The following is a 22,095-nucleotide window of genomic DNA, read 5'->3' as shown; positions in this document are numbered from 1 at the left end:
GGTCATTGATAAAGAAGCTGGCTGTTCACAGAGTGCTGTATCCAAGCATATTAATAGAAAGTTGAATGGAAGGAAAAATTGTGGTAGAAAAAGGTGCACAAGCAACCGGGATAACCGCAGCCTTGAAAGGATTGTTAAGAAAAGGCCATTCAAAAATTTGGGGGACATTCTGAAATTCCCAAGGAGTGGACTGCTGCTGGACTCATTGCCCCCTGGAAGAAGGCACAGCGCCAAAACGCTGGCAGAACGTTTCCCTTAGGTAATAGTGCCCTAACATGAATTTTATATTTTTTGGTATGCACCTTCTTTCTTTTACTTGGCGCAGTTGCTGCTAACGTTGTCATAGTAACTGGTTAGCACTGTTTGCACTTTATATATCAGCTTATACAGCTTTTTGCTGCATATGTGTCACTTTTATTAGTGCATGTGACTTGCTAATGTTATATTAACCTTTCAGCACAGCCTGCACTTTATATCTCAATTGTTTAAATAGCTTTTTGCAGCATTATATGTGTTTTTTTTGTAAATTGCACTTTTTTTTGCACTTATTTTGTTGCACATATTATTGCACAATTTGCACACATTCACATCATATGTTATTTTTTAGTTTTCACTACGTTCACTGGTTTCTTTGACAATTGTTGTGTTATTAAATGTGCTATCATGTGATCTATATGTTGATCAATTTTTTGGGCATTATGCAATAATTTTTAAAACCTAACAGGGGCACAGTGATATTATATAATTTGTATCTATTATTATATGTGTTACGTGCTGCTATACCTGACTCGGCTTTTATTGTTATTGGTTTTACTATTCAATATTGATAAATAAAATTGTGTTTTTATTTATTATATTTATCTTATTGGTCTTTATTGCACCTGTGGTATAGTGACCACTGTGTCCGCTAGGGGGCGCTGTGTGATGTCCGAGGAGAGAGGATGAATGGCATGAATGACCATTATATATCTCAAGGTGGGTGGCCTTGAGATGGAGACTGATGTGTGTGTTGATCAGCAGTGATACTGCTGACGTGTTGTGTCAATGTGTCTGGGAGAAGTCTCCAGGTAGCTGGGGAGACGGGCGGACCCAGTTACCTACAAACCCACCCAGGAGGTGTGTTTAAGAACGCTATTCCAAAGTGTGTGTGAATGGTTCAAGGACCTGTGATGAGGTCATAGCCATGTGACCCGGTGGGCTTGGCTACGGACCATATAAGGTGGCCAGGGTAGGTCACATGTGAATGCAGGGACCCGGTTGGTCCGTTGTGGAAGGTCCTGCTGGGAGATGTGTCTCCTGGCTAACAGCATGTGGAGTGGCTGTGTGTAATGGCTGCATGTTCCTGGTGATTCCCGGGATGGAATGGCTGTCTGCAGCATGGAGAAACAGCCATGAGGTAACCCAGACGTGGGTGAGATAACTATGAGGCTGAAGAGCCTGTGTATGCCAACCTGTGTGACCACAGGGAGGACAGAGAGAAGCTCTGTCAAGGACGCTATGCTGATATGAACTTTATGTTGCTTGCTTTGGTTTATGCTGCATAAATAAACCGCATGGACTATAATGGTTTTATCGAAAACCCGTGCCGGATCTGGTTTTGTGGCGGCTAAGCGAGTTATCCCCTATGTGAATGACAGCGCTACCTCACACTCCCTTTTCTTTTATGATCCCTATTTATATTTGTGCTTGACCTTTTATTTTTTTATACAATTTGCTCTCCCTTTGATAATATCCTATACTTAGTAGTGAAGCCTGGGGTTAATTGTTAAAGGGTCTGCCCGCCATGGTACTGGTTGTGAAATGGAATCCCAGTAAAGAATGAACTACGATATGTGAAGGTATCTCCTGTGCACGGACGGATGCTGGGAGCCCCCTCCATCAGCATTCTGATTTGTATACCCTCCGCGTTCACAGCGGGTCCTATGTGAGAAACTTGCAGTGTGACCTGCATATCTATTCCGTGCTGGGCTCCCATTCCTGCTAGGCCCTTTTGCCATTAAATAGGCTGCACATGCGGTCTGTCAGTTTCTGGTTGGCAGCGTACGGACTTCTATGGGCGAATACCTTGTCCTGCTTACAGCCAAACAAAGTCGGAGAGGCCCAGCTCTCAGCCACTGACATGTCACTGTGAGATTTTCAGGTCCCCAAAGGTGTGCACTAACCCTTTGCGTCCGTTACTTTAGAGGAGTTTTCTAAATATTGAACCATGATCACTTATCCAAAAAACCGATGACTTTACTTGGAGGCCCCGGTCCCCTGTTGCTGTGATAGCGGCGTTGATTTGAGCAATGTATGCATTTGTACAAGGGAGAGATGATTGCACTGGAAACTGTTTCTATAATATTAGAATATGTGATCTATGGAGGGAAGAAGTAAAGTAATGAATCCGCACACCATGTTTTAGGAGGCGGTTAAATCAATATTGCGTGGCATCCTATTTCCCCAGATGAATAATAGTTGCTGTTGTCTTCGCACTGTTATGTAATATACCTTCTGGCTGCAAATCCTTCACGCTCTGCGGCATTTCATGGGCGCTGCCACATTGATATGTGATATCCAAACATGCGTGTCCTGTCTTTGCCCTCCTCCTCATCCATCTTATCCCATTAGAATGTCATTTAGTCTGGGCTAGAACAGATCAACACAGTCTAGTAAGTGAGGACAAGTTCTGTAGACCATCTGAAGTACCTATTATGATATTTTCAGGATTCTGCTTATTGATGACTCCTGTTATTTGTGCTCTACTTCTCCTTGGTAGCATGATAACACTTGGAATGTTATCTACGATTGAAGAAATGCAGACCTTTCACTTGGGAATTTAGCGCCTTATAATTCTTAGTTTTGTGGATGCCAACAATTCTTTCTCTCGTAATAAGAGACTTTAAAATCCAATTATTTTGGGGGGATTTATTAATATATAATATTTACCAATCGTTCAATAGTATGAGGTTTATAAGAGCATAAATTATATGTTGGTGTTACAGTTGCATCTACCTGGAGAACATGAGGATCTGTTGTTTGTATGAAAACTGCCCGACATGTTGGTGGAGAGTCAGGAGGCCTCCATACACATTGGAAGGTCAGCTGGTGCTACCAAAATCGCTGGGTTTGGCCTATTGTAAACGGTTGTGTTTAGGGGCAAATACAGGTGCAATCAAAATTATTCACATTTTATTGCAAATGATGTTTGTTAGCAATATTTACATACTTTCTGCTGTTGGCAATAAACCAATCCAATAAGAACATTTTAATTACATGAAAAAAGCCTAATCTAACAAATGTTTTTTTCCATTTATAAGAAATTCCACCTTTAATAATTACTACAGGCTCAGAATTATCCAGCCTGTGATGCATAGCCAGACACAAGCTTCTGATGGCATTTTTGAGAAGTCTTATTTATCATGTGTGATGGCCTCAAATTCACTAATATTCTTTATTCTTGGGTATGAATGCTGCAACTGCATTTTTCAAATCTTTATAAAGATTCTCTATGGGGTTCAAGTCAGCAGTCTGTATTGGCCTTTCCAGAATCTATTGAGCTTCCACTGTAGTCTTCACCCAGCCACCGCCATGCTTCACTGTAGTCTTCACGCAGCCACCGCTATGCTTCACTGTAGTCTTCACCCAGCCACCGCCATGCTTCACTGTAGTCTTCACCCAGCCACCGCCATGCTTCACTGTAGTCTTCACCCAGCCACCGCCATGCTTCACTGTAGTCTTCACCCAGCCACCGCCATGCTTCACTGTAGTCTTCACCCAGCCACCGCCATGCTTCACTGTAGTCTTCACCCAGCCACCGCCATGCTTCACTGTAGTCTTCACCCAGCCACCGCCATGCTTCACTGTAGTCTTCACCCAGCCACCGCCATGCTTCACTGTAGTCTTCACCCAGCCACCGCCATGCTTCACTGTAGTCTTCACCCAGCCACCGCCATGCTTCACTGTAGTCTTCACCCAGCCACCGCCATGCTTCACTGTAGTCTTCACCCAGCCACCGCCATGCTTCACTGTAGTCTTCACCCAGCCACCGCCATGCTTCACTGTAGTCTTCACCCAGCCACCGCCATGCTTCACTGTAGTCTTCACCCAGCCACCGCCATGCTTCACTGTAGTCTTCACCCAGCCACCTCCATGCTTCACTGTAGTCTTCACCCAGCCACCGCCATGCTTCACTGTAGTCTTTACCCAGCCACTGCCATGCTTCACTGTAGTCTTCACCCAGCCACCGCCATGCTTCACTGTATTCTTCACCCAACCTACAGCTCGGCGTTAAAAGAGAAAAAAAGTACAGTGGATGTGGGATTTCTGTAAACCTCAGCTACATGGCTGGAACTGTAAAACGCTGCGTTTTTTTACGCAATAAAACTATGCAGCATCAAAAACTTATCATGGGAACTGAACCTTGTGAAGAAAAAAGCCCCCCGGGGTGTCCACATAATTTAAGATCTAAACCTTCTCTAGAAATCAGAAGTGGTCCAGGATATGGTTTTCTCTCATCTATCCCATATATTTTGATTGGCTTTCCTGGTAGAAATGTTCCCTTTTGGCATAGACCTCTGTATCCTGCCCTGCGAAGATGATCCTCGGTCACATAAGTCATTTGGTTATTTAACATGTTTTGTTTTCTTGCTGTTCAACGGAACCTAAATATTCAATCATTTACCAGTCAAAAGCAGCCAGTAAATATCATTTTGTATATTGCTTTGCTTCTCGACAGTCTAAGAATGATCCTCTTCGTTTCCTATACACCATTTTAGAATCCCTTATGATCAGATAATTACAGATTTCTACTTCTAATAAGAAAGTAACACAAGATGTTCTTTCAGGATAGAAACCTTCTTCACCTGCAAACTTGCAGAGGAGGTTGTCACACAACCTACCCAATCAACTTGTGTCTCTTTTAACCCTTGGTGCCAGTAACTGAGAAAATACTTGCTCTTTTGACACTGGTATTCAAAAGACCTCTTTAGTCATATTGAATTAATTTCTATATATTGTTTATTTATATTTTTATATATTGTTTATGGGGTCCTACTGAATATACAAAGATTCTCATTTGTCTTCCTATAGGTACAGAAGTTGCTCTGCATGTGCCCTGTTGATTTTCATGGAGTTTTTCAACTGGATGAGAGGCGCAGAGATGCACTTATAGCTTTGGGAATTTTCCTGGTTGAATCTGATCTTCAGGTAATTGTATAGAATACCATTTACATTGCTATTTTAACTATTTTATTCAGTCATTTACATACATTTTCTCCTATGTCAGCCAGAATAGAAGTAGAGCATTGATCACTCTCCGTACTTGGCCAGCAGTCCATGTGCTTTTATTGGGCATATAGACTGGGGTTGCCATTTTGATATTTATTAAGTACTAGATGGTGGCCCGATCCTAACGCATTGGGTATTCTAGAATATGTATGTTTTTTTTTTTTGAAGATTTAATAATAATGCAGTAATGCACCCCCCAATCCTGGTATGCATGGTCCTCTCACCCCCAATCCTGATATGCATGCTACCCCTCACCCCCAAAATCTGGTATGCATGGTCCTCTCACCCCCCCTTTGCTGGTATGCATGGTCCCGTCACCCCCCTTTCGTGGTATGCATGGTCCTCTCACCCCCCTTTCGTGGTATGCATGGTACCCCTCACCCCCCTTTTGTGGTATGCATGGTACCCCTCACCCCCCTTTCCTGGTATGCATGGTTCCGTCACCCCCCCTTTCCTGGTATGTATGGTCCCGTCACTCCCCTTTGCTGGTATGTATGGTCACCTAACCCCCCTTTCGTAGTATGCATGGTACCCCTCACCCCCCTTTTGTGGTATGCATGGTCCCGTCACCCGCCTTTGCTGGTATGCATGGTCCCCTCACCCCCCTTTGCTGGTATGCATGGTCCCGTCACCCCCCTTTGCTGGTATGCATGGTCCTCTCACCCCCCTTTCGTGGTATGCATGGTACCCCCTCACCCCCCTTTCCTGGTATGCATGGTCCCGTCACCCCACCTTTGCTGGTATGCATGGTCCCCTCACCCCCCTTTCGTGGTATGCATGGTCCCCTCACCCCCCTTTCGTGGTATGCATGGTACCCCTCACCCCCCTTTCCTGGTATGCATAGTCCCGTCACCCCCCCTTGCTGGTATGCATGGTCCCCTCACGCCCCTTTCGTGGTATGCATGGTCCCCTCACCCCCCTTTTGTGGTATGCATGGTACCCCTCACCCCCCTTTTGTGGTATGCATGGTCCCGTCACCCCCCTTTGCTGGTATGCATGGTCCCCTCACCCCACTTTGCTGGTATTCATGGTCCCCTCACCCCCCTTTCGTGGTATGCATGGTACCCCTCACCCCCCTTTCCTGGTATGTATGGTCCCGTCACCCCCCCTTTCCTGGTATGTATGGTCCCGTCACCCCCCCTTTCGTGGTATGCATGGTCCCCTCACCCCCTTTTCGTGGTATGCATGGTCCCCTCACCCCCCTTTCGTGGTATGCATGGTCCCCTCACCACCCTTTCGTGGTATGCATGGTCCCCTCACCCCCCCTTTTGTGGTATGCATGGTCCCCTCACCCCCCTTTCGTGCTATGCAGGGTACCCCTCACCCCCCCTTCCGTGGTATGCAGGGTACCCCTCACCCCCTTTTCCTAGTATATATGGTCCTCCTCACCCCTAGGAAACTGCACAAATACAACAAAAAAACATTTATACTCACCCATCTTTCCTGTGGTCCAGCGCTGTCCCGTTCTGCCGGAGGCTGGGGGAGGAGTGTGGCACTGGCGCCGGAGTACGCGCATGCCCACACCGCGCTGTCCGGCGCTATTTTCCTGAAGACACACTGCAAATGTGTGTTCAGGAAAATGGCGCCGGATAGCGCTATGCGCATGCGCGTACTCCAGCGTCAGTGCCGCACTCCTCCCCCAGCCTCCTGCCCCTGTCACCGTAAGAAGAGAAGCGCCGCGGCAACGCTCCTCCCGATGAGGTAAGTATGGCGCCGGAGATTGCGATCTCCGGCGCCATACCCATTATCATACAGTACCTGTCTGTCTGTTTGTCACGGAAATCCTGCGTCGCTGATTGGTTGAGCCCGGCCGGCCGCGACCAATCAGCGACGCGGGAATTCGGTTACAGACAGACATGATAAGACGATTATATATATATACTGTAGATTTGCATACAGTAATCATGAGGCCATGTTGAGACCCAAGAACTTCTGTACCCTGAATTTTTACTTATTGCTGTTATTTATGTTTATTTTCAGCACAAAGAGAATATTGTACCCTACCTGCTGAAACTGCTGAGGGGCCTTCCTAAGGTGTTATGGATAGAGGAGAGCACATCTCGAAAAAGCAAGGGTACGTTTATTCCCCCCAAACCTTGCTTTATTGGTTGTATGACTATATTACCGTTTGGCAGTCATTCTCATAGATCTTTGGAGCCTTACAAACCATACTTTTAGATTCATTACAAGTTTCTTATATTGCATGTTAAAGGGAATCTGTCACCCTTTTTTTCCCCTATTAGCTGCCGGCATAGAAATCGGGGGCTTATCTACAGCATTCTGTAATGCTGTAGATAAGCCTCCGATATAACCTGAAAGAGAAGAAAAACACGTTATATTATACTCACGGAGGTGGGCGGTCCGGTCCGATGGGTGTTGCGGTCCGGTCCGGCGCCTCCCTTCTTCATGCGATGACGTCCTCTTCTCCCATCCTGAAATGGCTCCGGCGCATTGCTCTGCCCTGTTGAGGGCAGAGCAGAATTCTGCAGTGCGCAGGCGCCAGACCTCTCCTGACGCCTGCGCACTGCAGGACTCTGCTCTGCCCTCAATAGGGTAGGGCAGGGCAGTGCGCCTGCGCCGGAGCCATTACAGGACGGGAGAAGAGGACGTCATCGCATGAAGAAGGGAGGCGCCGGACGGGACGGCGACACCCATCGGACCGGACCGCCCACCTCCGTGAGTATAATATAACGTGTTTTTCTTCTCTTTCAGGTTATATCGGGGGCTTATCTACAGCATTACAGAATGCTGTAGATAAGCCCCCTATGTCTATGCCGGCAGCTGAAAGGCCAAAAAAAGGGTGACAGATTGCCTTTAAGGGGTTATATTTTTAAATTAGACTAGACCCTGAGAAGAAGCCTAGAACAACTAGGCGAAACATACAATGGAAGATCTCCTGTTAAATAATGAGGGTTTCTATAGTGACTTGGGGTGAGACAGGCCAATATTGCCACAATTTACATTGGCTATGGGTGTCCCTGTTGCAAACAGAGAAGTACTGCACAATCAGCAGGCACCGGTTGTATCAGTAGCCAGCTCTCTAGCCACACTAGCAGCTACACTACTTGACAGACAGCTTACAATCAGCAGTGTGTTCCCTCATCTTGTGCTCTGTCGCACATGTAGACAAGAGAAAGACCAAACTGGAAAAGTCCGTATGGATAGAACTCGCACATAAGGTTTAATAAAAGCGAGTGTATTGTACAATTACCAGTATAAGTTATGCAATGAAAAGATCACCGGATGGTAGCGGATACCACAAGATATAATTACAGTGCACTTTACTCCAGCTCTGTGTCAGCCCTGATGATTAAATGCAGGGCGAGACTGGAGAATAGAAAGTAATAAATCTATATTTGGTGTGATCTCAAAAAAGAACTGCTATCTATTCCAGCTATACATGGGAGTCTGCCAAGGGTAGATAATGTTGTGCTATAAATGTAAAAAATAAAAATTAAGATCACATTAAGTACTGTAAAAATTCTGCTATATCGGTGCTGTACAGCTTGGGTAACTCCTTTGCACAGCTGGCTGTGATGCTGCATCTTGCATAGATCTGACATGGAAATAGCCTCTGGAAAGAGGGCTATAACTCTATTGCCCCATACTGGAAGTAGCAATCCTAATGGTCAATGTTGACGCTTCAAAGTGCCTTGTCACATGACTTTAAGATAAGAAGCCAAGACAGAAATTCCATTTGCAAATGGGTGTTTCGGGGTGTTGCCCCTCATGAGTGAAAAGCAGGAGAACAGAGGTGGCTGGGTGAGGGGCCTCTGGCAGGGTGTCTAAGGGGTAAAGTTTCTCCTTGTGCATAGTGACAAGTCTGCATATGGAGATTTATTGGCTCTGCAGTGCTCTTCTGGGATTTGAATATACAAATATCCTTTTCACACTTGAAGGGGACCAGGACTCTACTGCTACCTATTGGAAGTAGTAATCCTAAAACTCAATATCGCCCTTATACATGGCCTTGCCACATGACTTGGGATAAGAAGCCAAACCAGAAGCTCTATTTTCAGACATGTTTTGTGTTCTGTTAATTCTCTCTTTTTCACTCCATTTAAGACATACCAGCAAGAAAGTTTATGCAGTTGTATATGGCAGGATAAACTGAGTTAGAGACAGGAATATATTAAAACATGATGCTAAAAAAGGGTGAAAAACATGCAGAGATGCCTGTGCAGTAACAATCACCACACATGTTAATACCATCTAGTGGTCAGTCGGAGTTCTAGTTGTTAATTTATTGGCAAACTAAAAAACAGTAGAGATCATGAAAGTGCTAGTGCATTTCAATATTGTGGAGCAACCAAAAAAAAGGCAAGTAATAGGATTTGCAAAAATCCAATATACATAAAAAGGATAAGCATTTGGAATAGCAAGGCATAGAAATAAGACTACTAGTGTAGGGTAAAAACATATGTCTCTATTAAAAACATAGACCAAAAGTTTAGCTATAAGATTATTTATTATGCATTGCTTATATAGCGCTATTATATTCTGCAGGGCTTTACAGACATTATCGATGCTGTCCCCATTGGGGCTCATAATCTAAATTCCCTATCAGTATGTCTTTAGAGTGTAGGAAGAAACCGGAGAACCCAGAGGAAACCCACGAAAACACGGGAAGAACACACAAACTCCTTGCAGATGCTGTCCTTGGTGGGATTTGGACCCAGGACCCCAGCGCTGCAAGTCTGCGGTGCTAACCACTGAGCCCCTATGCTGCCTTTAAGATTGCTACTTCATATGAAAATGCCAATAAGAATATAGGGTACAATCAAAAACATAGTCACACAGGTATGACATACCCCAAGGAAGAAGCCATGAAGTGAAATGTACGTCGGGGTCCTCTGTCCTGTGACCCAATCCCACTAAGGTAGTACTTGCAATCTTTTATGACTGTGTTTTTGATTTTGCCATTGGCCTAAAGTGTACACTCTGATTCTGCCGGGTAGCTCAACCTTACCTCTAAAGCATTGGAGAAGTCCAGTGGCACCGACATTTACCAGTTACATTGATCCGTCCAGCTCTTGAGCTGTGCTTACAAGCTCTGTTGGAAAGAGCTTGTAAGCGCTGCACCCTCAGTCTAGGAGCTTTGCCTAGACTGATACGCTGCAGAGGTGGCCAGAATCCTAGACAACGAGCAGTGCACCATAAAGATAAAAATTCCTCTTTTCTTAAGATTTTTAATAAGAAGAAAACTTAAAATGTGCCTATTTTTTTACAAGCATTTTGCAGTTGTAACTATGATGATGCGAATAACCATATAATATTCTTCTCTTTCCTCCATAACAGGCATGCTGCCGGTAGCAGAGACATTCAGCTTCTGCCTGGTTACCTTGCTCTCAGATGTTGCGCACAGAGACGTGACCTTCAGAGGACAGGTGAGAATCTCGTTAGAGTTGGAGTCCCGCTGTGATAAGAATGATTGGTTTACCGTGTTGGACCTAGAACATTTGGTTCTGGATTCAAAGGGTTGGACGTTCTTGTCAGGCAAATGAGGGCACTTCAAATCCGGTGTCCGTCTATAGACAGCATGGAATTGTAGTAATCATGGGCCACATCTCATACGTTTGCATTCGCTTATGAGTTTTTGTGATAGTATTTGTAAACTCAGTATGTAATTTCTCTCAGGAAAACTCAGGCATTGACTGTGTGATATTTGAAAATTTTCTCAAATAACATGAAAATTGACAGGGTTTTTTTTTTTTTTAAACAACCAGTCCTGTCCTCATCAACAATAATGATGATTTTCCCCTGGTTATGCATCAGCTTTCTACTCATGGGAGCTGCCTGCCAAGTGTTGGGATGATGATATTGGCTCATTTGTGTCCAACTTGCATTATTAATGGTAAACTTGCACACCTCTAAAGTCAGTATCACTTTCTCAGTTTTATCTTAGAAGGCCTTTTATTTGGTTTTCTCTTGAATTATTATTATTATTATTAATTAATTAAAAAAACTCTTAAAGGAGTTTTCTCCTTAGACTTAAAGGGGTTCTCCCATCTCCAAGATCCTAATCCCAATATACAGTAGGTGTAGTAATAATTTTAGCAAATATCTCAAATAAGAAATGTGGTATACTTCTTCTGCTTCGCTATGTCGCTTACGCAATGTGCAGGGCATTGCAGTAACTTGGGAATCCATGGTTCCGACCACTAACAGCTAATTAACTGTCACTATATGAGTGGTACTCCTACATTTCCTGTAAGATGAGGCGAGTATGCATAAAAGTCATTACATATAGATGCCATTATGGTCTACCTTGGCTCCAAGTTGGTGGTCTTTAGAGAAATCTGATTGCATTGTGGTCATTCCTGTAAAAACTGGTGCTGAAGAAAAACACATCATGTGTCATTTTAAAACTCATTGTAAGACCACAAAAGGTGTACTTCCCAGTAATCTCTGTATCACTTATTATGCCCAAAATACATTTTCTTGAATTCTATTTTCTATCCGCTCCTTATCTGACAGTAGTTTGTGTTTGTGTCCTCAGATATTGGAGACAATCCTAGATGTGATGCAATGTCTGCTTGGATTGTGCCAGTCTCCACAGATCCAGGATAAAGGTAAGCTCTTTGGATAGGGGTTTACAAATCTATTGTGCATTTTTAGCTTAGGCATTCACTTTGGTTTTGATGTAAGTTTTGTTTTTGGCGTGTGGATATTATTAAAGAAAAAAAATAAGAAAATGGAGTATTTTACCAGCGTACCCAAATAGGCACAAAGTATGCCAATTATATTTTAAATATACAGAGGTTGGACAAAATAATGGAAACACCTAACGTTTTGGCATCATAATCTTCGAACATGTTATAAACATGCAAACCGTGACATATGGTAATGTTTTGTAGTTGATTATTTGTGATATGTGTATGTAAATTAACTGTTTGTTTTGCAGAATTGTAAGAACATTGATGAGAACCTGATACCAATGGCAGACCTCTCGGATTTTCAAAGAGGCCAAATTGTTGGTGCTAGTATGGCAGGCGCTAGTGTAACAGAAAGTGCCCTAATACTTGGCGTGTCAAGAGGTACTGTCTCCAAAGTAGTGACTGCGTTTGAAAGAGAAGGAAAAACGACCGCAGCAAAGCACAGGTCCGGCCGAAAGTCGAAGTTGACTGAGAGAGACCGTTGGACTCTAAAGCAAATTGTGAGAGAGGATCAAAAGACCACGGCTCCGAAAATCACTGCTGAGCTCAATGAACACCTACAGAATCCAGTTTCCACAAAAACTGTTCAGCGGGAGCTGCACAGATCTGGGATTCCACAGAAGAGCTGCAATTCGAAAACCGCTGCTGTCAATGACAAATGTTTCCAAGAGTTTAGAGTGGTGTAGAAACCTCCGGAATTGGTCCCTCGAGCAGTGGAAACGTGATATTCTCAGACGAATCATCGTTTACCCTATTTCCGACCTCCGGCCGAGTGTACGTTTGGAGAAAGCCGAAAGAAGCATTCCATCCAGACTGCCTTCTCCCAACCGTAAAACATGGCGGAGGTTCTGTGATGATCTGGGAAGCTATTTCGTGGAGATCCGCCGGGCCAATGATATCCCTTCAAGGAAGAATTAACAGCCGCGATTATTTAGGCATTTTGGGCGACCAAGTGCATCCTATGGTTCAAGCACTGTTCCCGGAGGGGAACGCCATCTTTCAGGATGATAATGCACCAATTCATACAGCTAGAATCATTAAAGCATGGCACGAGGACATTGTAATGAAGTTGAGCATCTCATCTGGCCCCCACAATCCCCATACCTCAACATTATTGAGCATTTATGGTCGATTTTAGAGATTCAAGTTAGAAGTTGATTTCCGCCGCCATCGTCGCGGAGGGTGTTTTAACTGAAGAATGGGCTAAAATTCCTTTGGAAACAATTCACTCCTTGTATGAATCCATACCTCAGAGAATTGAGGCTGAAATTGCCGCAAAAGTTGGACCTACACCATATTAAACTAACTTTTGTTGATGTTTCCAGGTGTTTCCATTATTTTGTCCACCTCCTGTATATGTTATTGCCTAAATTTATACTCCCACATATATGCAATCGTTATTGAAAACCCATAATAAGTATAGAACATACAGAAATGTCAAAAAAGGAAACCCGATTACATATAAAGGAAAGTAATTGAGAGTAAACCTGATTCACTATAACCTCTAAGCTAACTCCAACATGGCCAGAAGATAGAATAGAGGAAAAAAGTCCTTATGTAATGTGAGCGTATGTTATAGATATCAAGGTGCCTGACGGCCAGAGACAAGATCATCCATCAAATGATAAAGGACTCTACTTGCGAGATCTGACAGTCGAGTCCTAGAAACAGTTCAAGTGGCAACATGGAATCTTTGTGTGCATGTGAATCGTCCCACATTTGCATTCAAGATCAGCAAATTGTGTCTGTCCATAAATTTCTTCATCCACTCAATAGCAGTAAAAAGCTGCATACGACTTTATTTCAGTAGCTATGTACCAGTAACTGTTTCAGTCTGACGGTCAGAATTATATCCGATTATCCGGGGGTCTCCATAGCTCTTGTTCTGCACCACGTGTACGCAGAAGAAGAAGTTGGAGGGTGGGTGGTGTCTGGCATCACCAATAAAAGATATTTCTCCTTCACCACATTGGGGGACACAGGACCATTCCCCAGTGAGTGGCTCGGAGAAAAGGATTTTACAGTGAATACACAAAAATCCCTGTTTTAGCCCCTTAGTGACCACCAATACGTCTTTTTATTGACCATACATATCAGACAATAGCGAAAAATGGCGAAAATGCAGCAGCTATTGACTGTGCACTATAGCTGACACCCTGCTGTATCAACCTTGATTGGTTTTGACACCAACCATTGCTTTTTAACACCTTAGATTCTGCTGTCAATATTGATTACGGTATCTAAATGGTTAATAAAGTGTGGGAGATGCCTCTTTAGCCCCATCGGCACCCTGAGATCATGATCTTGTGGTCCTGATGTTTGCCATGGCAATTCACAGCCAAATAATGGCCTTAGTGTCTGCCAGCTACAGTGGCCTGTTAAGAAGTCAGCAACATTTAGGTGATAAATAACATTTTTCCTTCTTGTCATGACACATTGTATTAATTCCTGAAGGGTTAATAAACTACCTGACAGCAGTTTTGAATACGTTGTGGGGTGCTCTTTTTAAAATAGAGATTATACGACATATAGGACCGCCAAAATCACTTCAAAACCGAATAGGTCCCTAAAAAGTGCGTTTTGTAAATTTCCTTGAAAAAAAATTGCAGCTACAATTTTAAACCTTCTAACATCCTAACAAAGTAAAAATATATTTTAAAAATTGTGCAGATGTAAAGCAGACATGAGGTAAATGTTATTTAATGACTATTTTATATAGTATGTCTGGATTAAAAGGATTTGCTGGGGGGCGTGACCTAGCACTCCATGTGAGCAGACTGCTTTCAGGACTCCTCTGCTGTAAGGCTAGTTTCACACTAGCGTCTTGAGGAGCATCGCACGCTCACCGTGAAACTCCGCCCCCTGCCGCGCCTCCTCCGGTCAGCTCCGCCTATGGGCGCATGACGTTGCATGCGACCTGCGTACCCTATCTTTAGCATTGGGTACGCAGTCCAGAAAGAGAGGTGAGAAGGCAGGAGCAGGAAAGCATGATGCAAGAGACTTCTGAGGAATCTGTAGTAGGGGAGCCCACAATGAGAGACATATTTGATCTGGTTAAGTTTTGCAAAACTGCGCTAACTACCCTTACAAAGAGAGTGGATGATATAAAGGAGGAAATGATCTGTATGAAGGCAGCCATTAGCAAGTCTGATACCAGAGTGGGGGTGGTGGAAGAAAGAGTGAGCACACTGGAGAAGCTGCAGAAGTCTCACACTCAATGCCTGCAGCGGTGTGCCCTTCTAGCTGATTAAAATGATGATTTAGAAAACCGCTCCAGGCGAAATAATGTGCTTGGTGGGCATCCCTGAAAAAGAAGAAAGGCACTGATCCTACAGCATTTGTTGAGGACTGGCTTCGTAATAAAATTGGCGCTAACAATCTGACCAAGCTGTTTGCAGTGGAGAGAGCACATCGAGTCCCCATGAGGCACCCCCCTCCGGGTTCCTCCCCCCGTACCATCCTGGCCAGGGTCCTTAATTACAGAGATAGAGACATTATTTTATGGAAGGCAAGAACGGCTAAGGATATGAGTATTAACGGCCAAACAGTGTCCATATACCCCGACTACTCGGCTGAGGTTCAGAAGCAAAGAATGCGGTATGGTGGGGTGAAGAAAAGGTTGTGAGATATAGAACTGGCGTACTCTACTTTGTATCCTGCTAAGCTCGGGGTTGTGGCCCTGGGATCTGTTCATTTTTTTCCAACTCCGGAGGAGGCAACTAAGTGGCTGGACTTGAACGAGAAAAGGATCAGAGCTGGTAAAGGAAGGGAGAAGTGAGAAGATGCGCTGAGAGACCTGGCGGGTCGTATACTTGTGAAAGAGGAAAGATGGATGGTGCTGTTATATAGAGACTTTTTGTTCCTGTGTTCTAGTTATCATGGTTAATGGAGGGACTGTAGATGATGGCACATATAAGCGGAGGAGAAATGGAGGGATTGAAAGTAATTTAAAGTTTCGAGATAACGTTTGTGAGTTTGCTAGGTATAGAGTTACCCACTCTCTGGTTTAGAGGAGAGAAACACATTGGGAGTTTTGGTAATGGTTTGTTATGTTCATCAACAGTGGGAAGGGAAGGGGGGAGGCCCTTCAAGCTATGTGTTGGTTCTAGGGGTTCTTGGGAGAAGTACTGTCCTCTATGGGATTGGGAATGTATACATATAGGAGAATATGGTGGGTGATAAGATTAAAATTATTAATTGGAATGTGAGGGGATTGTCTGATGGAACGCAAAGAGCGGCAATTATGGACTATATTAGGAAGGGGGGCCGGATGTGATATGCCTTCAAGAGACACATTTGATTAAGGAGAATGTGGAGTTATTGAAGAGAAGATGGATCGGGAAGGCATATCACGCCACATACTCCTCATACGCTAGGGGGGTCTGATTGTTGGTGGGAGCGTCCACACCCTTTGAGGAAATTGAAAGCCATGTCGACACTGAAGGTCAATATGTTTTTTCAATTTGTAAAATTTATGAACAATTGCTATGTATAGTGGCCATGTATATACCACCTCCGTACTCTGGGAAGAAGATCCAGGAGGTGATAGAGTTGTACAAAAGGGGTGTGGGATTACCGTTGTTAATTATTGGCGATTTTAATAATGTGATGGATGAGGGATGGGACAGACGTAAACAGGGAATAGGAAAAGGCGACCGAAAATTGACATCATTTGGGAACTATGTGAAAGAGCTTGGAATGATAGATCTGTGGAGGGTGAGATATGAGGATGGGGTGTGTTACTCCAGCTATTCTGCTACTTATGGATCTCTCACGTGAATTGATCTGGCGCTAGGTAATGAATTGTTGACACAATCGATTTGTGGAGTGGAATATCTTCTGAGAGTAATCTCGGACCATAAGCCTCTGGAGTTGCCTATTAAAAAGACAGGGGGAAAGTCTAGACAGGGGAGTGGATGGAGGCTCCATCCACTATGGCTGGAATATATTAATATGGAAGCAATAAAGGGGGAATTAGACGAATATTGGCAGATTAATGAAGGTAGTGCTGACAGGCGAGTGGTGTGGGATGCCATGAAGGCATATTTGAGGGGTCTTCTGTTTCGAGAAATTTCTAGATGTAAGTCTAAAACTAGATCGGAAGACAGCGCAGTGATGGAAGCTTTAGAAGGGGTGGAAAGGGAACTGATAGTGAACCCATCAGTGGAGAGTAAGAACGGGCTCAAGGAAGCTCAGGAGGGAGCCAACAAACTATATACAAAGAGATTAGAGAGGAAAAGAGCTTTCCAGAAGGCACAATTCTGTGATGAGGAAGAATTGTGGGGCATTTACTATCAGTAGTGGCAGCAGCACAGAGGGAATCCTCATTTGTATATAAGCTGAAGACGGATGAGGGGATGGAGGTGGTGGATACAGAGGATATACTGGAAGTTTTTAGTCGGTTTTATGAGCAGCTATATACTTCTAAGTCAGGAGCCTCATCTGCAGAGATGGAAGGGTTTATTGGGGTGGCGGGACTCCCTAGGATTGTAGAGAGTGACAGGAGGAGATTGGAAGAGCCTGTCACACATGAGGAGGTTGAAACAGCTATAATGTCTATAACAAATAATAGGGCTCGGGGGCAGACGGACTTCCGGGCAAAATCTATAAACAGTTGGTTGAGATGGTAGCACCTAGACTAAAGGCGGTCTTCGAGGAGGCTTTGGAGTGTGGTGCACTGCCGTTGTCCATGAGGGAGGCTGTCGTAGTGATCATTCCTAAGGAAGGTAAAGACCCGAAGTTGGCAGAGTCCTACAGACCCGTTTTGTTGCTGACGGCAGATGTAAAAATTCTGGCCTAAATTCTGGCCAACTGATTAACGAGTGTGGTGCAAGAATAGGTCTACAGCAATAAACATACGTAGACTCTACCTTAACCTGCCGTCGGATAACTGGGGTCGTAGAGTAGTAGTATCGTTGGATGCGCGTAAAGCATTCGACAGTATCGAATGGAGTTATCTTTGGAAGGTGCTGGAGTGCTTGCGATTTGGACCAACCTTCATATCATGGATACGGCTGTTGTACACGTCCCCAACTGCTAGGGTCAGGGTTAATGGGCAGACATCCAGACAATTCGCTCTTCATAGGGCGACCAGACTGGGGTGTTCGCTGTCTCCGCTGCTTTTTGCATTGGCGGTGGAGCCCCTGGCACAGACAATTTGGAAAGGCATCCTCGGTCAAGGGGTTTAAATGTGGACCTATGGAAGAAAAAATAGCTTTATATGCAGATGACATGTTGCTTTTCCTGGAAGACCCTGATGAATCCTTGTGGGGTGTGACGAGCATCATTGGGAGATTTGGGGCCTGGAAATCAATTGGGAGAAATCCAATATTCTAGTTGTGGACGGTAGTGGCGAAGATCTTAGGATAGAGTGGGATGGTAGTAGGCTGGCGGTTGTGTGGCAGTTCAAGTACCTGGGCATTCAGATATCGCTCCCGCTCTCGAGTTATATAGACTTAAATCTGATCCCGCTATTAGGTAAGTTCAGAAGCAAAGTGGGAGCGTGGTGTAGATTACATCTATCAGTGGTAGGACGGACAAATCTGATTAAAATGGAACTGATGACCCAGGTGTTGTATGTGCTGCACAATGCCCCCCATATGTTTACCCAAGCGGTGGTTTTGTACAATCAATTCTATATTTAGGGATCTTGTGTGGGGGGGAAAAAACAACCGAGGATTAGAATGGAAATGTAACAGAGGCCCAAAGATGAGGGGGGCTTGCACTCCTGAGCCCATGGATTTATCATCTAGCAGCTCAGGGCCTACAGCTGAGGGGATGGAGAGAGACAGAGGGCAGGGGTTCAACGTGTCAGATATTGACTCAGGTGCTGGGGAGAGACTCATTGGTTCAAGGACTGGAGGCAGGTAGTTTTAGGAAACTAGGACTATCATGCCCCACTCTGGCCCTGGTACACAAGGTGTGGGAGGAGATTAAAAGGATTAGGGGAGTGGAGGCCCTGACGAAATATTCCACTATATGGCAAAATGAAAAACTGCCAGAGTTGGACAAAATGAGGGACTTTAAAAACTGGACGAGTAAAGGAATTCAATACATTGCCCAGTTACAGGACTCGCAAGGACTAGTGACTTTTGAGAAACTACAGGAGGAATATGAGTTATCTGAGATCTGTGGGTTCCAGTATAGACAGCTCTGTCACGCTTACATAGTGCAGAGTAAGACGGTTTCTATGAGGGTCCAAAAAGACATTGGTGGACTATTTGTGTAGTGATCGTGGAACAAAAGGAGTTATGTCAGGTATTTATAAGGACTTAATGCACACCTTTCTAACTAATTACCAGATTAAGGCTAAAGAGAAGTGGGAAGACGAATTGGGGCCAATAGAAGAGGATAAGTGGGAGGCAGTTATGTAATATATACCCCAATTGTCACTGAGTGAGCCAGGTAGACTCTCACAAATATGTGTTCTCCATAGAGTATATAGGACAACTGAAAGACTATTTAGGGCAGGACTGAGACAGACTTCTGGGTGCCCTCGTTGTCAGGCTGATCTTAAACATGCTCCAGACTGGACTCATACTGTATACATATATTCATTACAAGTAACAAAATCATGGGAGGGCGCTGTGTCCGCCAATGAAAACTCTGAGAAACAGATTTTACGGTAAGCAAGAAAAATCCTGTTTTCTCTTTCGTCTGATTGGGGGACACAGGACCCGTGGGACGTCCAAAAGCAGTCCCTGGGGTGGGAGAAGACAGAAACTTCCTTCAGGTCGGAAAACTCGCCACTGCCGCCTGCAAGATTCTCCTGCCTAGGCTGGCGTCCGCTGAAGCATAGGTATTATTATTATTATTATTATTATTATTATTATTATTATTATTATTATTATTTATTGTTATAGCGCCATTTATTCCATGGCGCTTTACATGTGAGGGGGGTATACATAAAAACAAGTACAATAATCTTAAACAATACAAGTCATAACTGGTACAGGAGGAGAGAGGACCCTGCCCGCGAGGGCTCACAATCTTCAAGGGATGGGTGATAATACAGTAGGCGAGGGTAGAGCTGGTCGTGCAGCGGTTTGGTCGATCGGTGGTTACTGCAGGTTATAGGCTTGTCGGAAGAGGTGGGTCTTCAGGCTCTTTTTGAAGGTTTCGATGGTAGGTGAGAGTCTGATATGTTGTGGTAGAGAGTTCCAGAGTAGGGGTGATGCGCGAGAGAAATCTTGTATGCGATTGTGGGAAGAGGAGATAAGAGGGGAGTAGAGAAGGAGATCTTGTGAGGATCGGAGGTTGCGTGCAGGAAAGTACCGGGATAGGTATGGACCTTATAGAACCTTGAAAAAGTATGCACGGACGACCATGTGGCTGCCTTGCACAACTGCATGGCTGATGCCCTATTGTGTACCGCCCAGGAGGCACCCACCGCCCGGGTTGAATGGGCCTTGACCCCAGCAGGGGACACCCTGTCCTTCACCCAGTAGGCTTCCAAAATTGCCATTCTGATCCAGCGGGCAATTGTTGCCTTAGAGGCCGTCAGGCCTCTTCTCACCCCATTGGGGATAACAAAGAGCGAGTCTGCCTTCCTGAAGGGAGCGGTCCTGGCCAGATAGACCCTTATTGTCCTGACCAGGTCTAGCTTATTTAAAGAACGCTCCAGAGGATGGGTTGGAGCGGGACAAAATGACGGAAGGATTATATCCTCGTTCAGGTGGAAGGCCGATACCACCTTGGGAAGAAAGTTAGGAGGAGGCCGCAAAACAACCTTGTCCTGGTGCATAATTAAGAATGGAGGGCGACAGCAAAATGACGCTAATTCTGAAACCTGAAAATAGAGGTGATGGTTACGAGAAATACCACCTTCCAGGATAACAAAGACATGGGAGCTTCCTGGAGGGGTTCAAAGGGTGAATCTGTCAAGGCTTCCAAGACCAAGTTAAGATCCCATGGAGCCACTGGGGATCTGTAAGGAGGAGCGGTATGCGCCACCCCTTGCAGAAAGGTCTTAACCTGTAAGCGGGAGGCCAAATTTCTTTGAAAAAGAATAGAGAGAGCAGATACCTGGCCTTTCAAAGAACTTGTTACAGGTCGGGGCGTGGCTCTGTGGAGGCGTATGTGGACTCGGGCGCAGCAGGCAACTTCATCCGCCAGGAAGAGGTGGACAAACTCCAGATTCCCGTGGTCGTCTTAAGAAATCCGCGAGCTATCACCTCCGTCGATGGCAAACCTCTGCCTGGACTCATCACCACGGTTACCACCGAAGTTGAGCTACAAATTGGTGCACTTCACTCCGAGAAGATTGCCTTTTGTGTCCTGCCTCAACTATCCCACGCCATTCTCTTAAGGTTACCTTGGCTCAGGCGGCATGAGCCAGTTGTCGACTGGCGCTCCGGGGAGATCTTGCGCTGGGGGCACGCCTGCCATGCACGCTGTTTGCGGACCCTTGTTCGTCCCCATTCTTTGCCTAAGCCAACCGATCTTCCTGGCCTTCCTGTTCCTTACCACGCCTACGCTGATGTTTTCTGCAAGAAGGAAGCGGATTCCCTGCCTCCACATCGGTCCTATGACTGCCCTATCGACCTGATTCCCGGAGCTGTCCCTCCCAGAGGAAGAACGTACCCTCTTTCTCCAGCCGAGACCTCTGCCATGACGGAATACATTCAGGAAAACCTGACCAAGGGGTTCATCCGGAAGTCCTCTTCTCCTGCGGGCGCGGGTTTTTTCTTCGTCTGGAAGAAGGACGGATCACTGCGGCCTTGTATAGATTACCGGGGCCTAAACAATATCACCGTTAAAAACCGATATCCCCTTCCGTTGATTCCTGAGCTCTTTGACCGGCTGAGAGGAGCTCGGATCTTCACGAAGTTAGATCTGCGGGGAGCTTACAATTTGATCCGGATCCGTGCAGGGGATGAGTGGAAAACGGCCTTCAATACCCGTGACGAGCATTATGAATACTTAGTCATGCCATTCGGCCTTTGCAATGCACCAGCTGTGTTTCAAGAATTTATCAACGAGGTTTTCCGGGATCTGCTCTATTCCTGTGTGGTGGTGTATTTAGACGACATTCTCGTTTTCTCGCCCGATCTGTCCTCCCATCGCAAGAACGTACGCTTGGTCTTGCATCGCCTTCGAGAGAATTGACTCTATGCCAAGATTGAGAAATGCCTTTTTGAGCAGACGTCATTGCCCTTCTTGGGATATATCG

General features: G+C 45.0%; 1 protein-coding gene across 2 annotated transcripts in view; it reads left to right on the top strand.

Annotated features, from left to right (window-relative positions):
- PI4KA (phosphatidylinositol 4-kinase alpha) overlaps positions 1-22,095 on the top strand; it is a 201,207-nt gene that overhangs the window by 5,357 nt on the left and 173,755 nt on the right. For both annotated transcript variants that reach the window (XM_073559137.1, XM_073559136.1), the window contains exons 2-5: positions 5,071-5,187; positions 7,249-7,342; positions 10,567-10,655; positions 11,768-11,840. In XM_073559137.1, the coding sequence (XP_073415238.1) occupies positions 5,071-5,187; positions 7,249-7,342; positions 10,567-10,655; positions 11,768-11,840 (373 nt within the window). The remainder of the gene's footprint in view (positions 1-5,070; positions 5,188-7,248; positions 7,343-10,566; positions 10,656-11,767; positions 11,841-22,095) is intronic.

Source organism: Dendrobates tinctorius, unplaced genomic scaffold (genome assembly GCF_039654945.1).
Source record: "Dendrobates tinctorius isolate UK_male_01 unplaced genomic scaffold, ASM3965494v1 ptg000265l, whole genome shotgun sequence".
NCBI lineage: Eukaryota > Metazoa > Chordata > Amphibia > Anura > Dendrobatidae > Dendrobates > Dendrobates tinctorius.
Note: the sequence above shows the minus strand (reverse complement) of the source record. Positions and strands in the feature narration are given on the sequence as shown.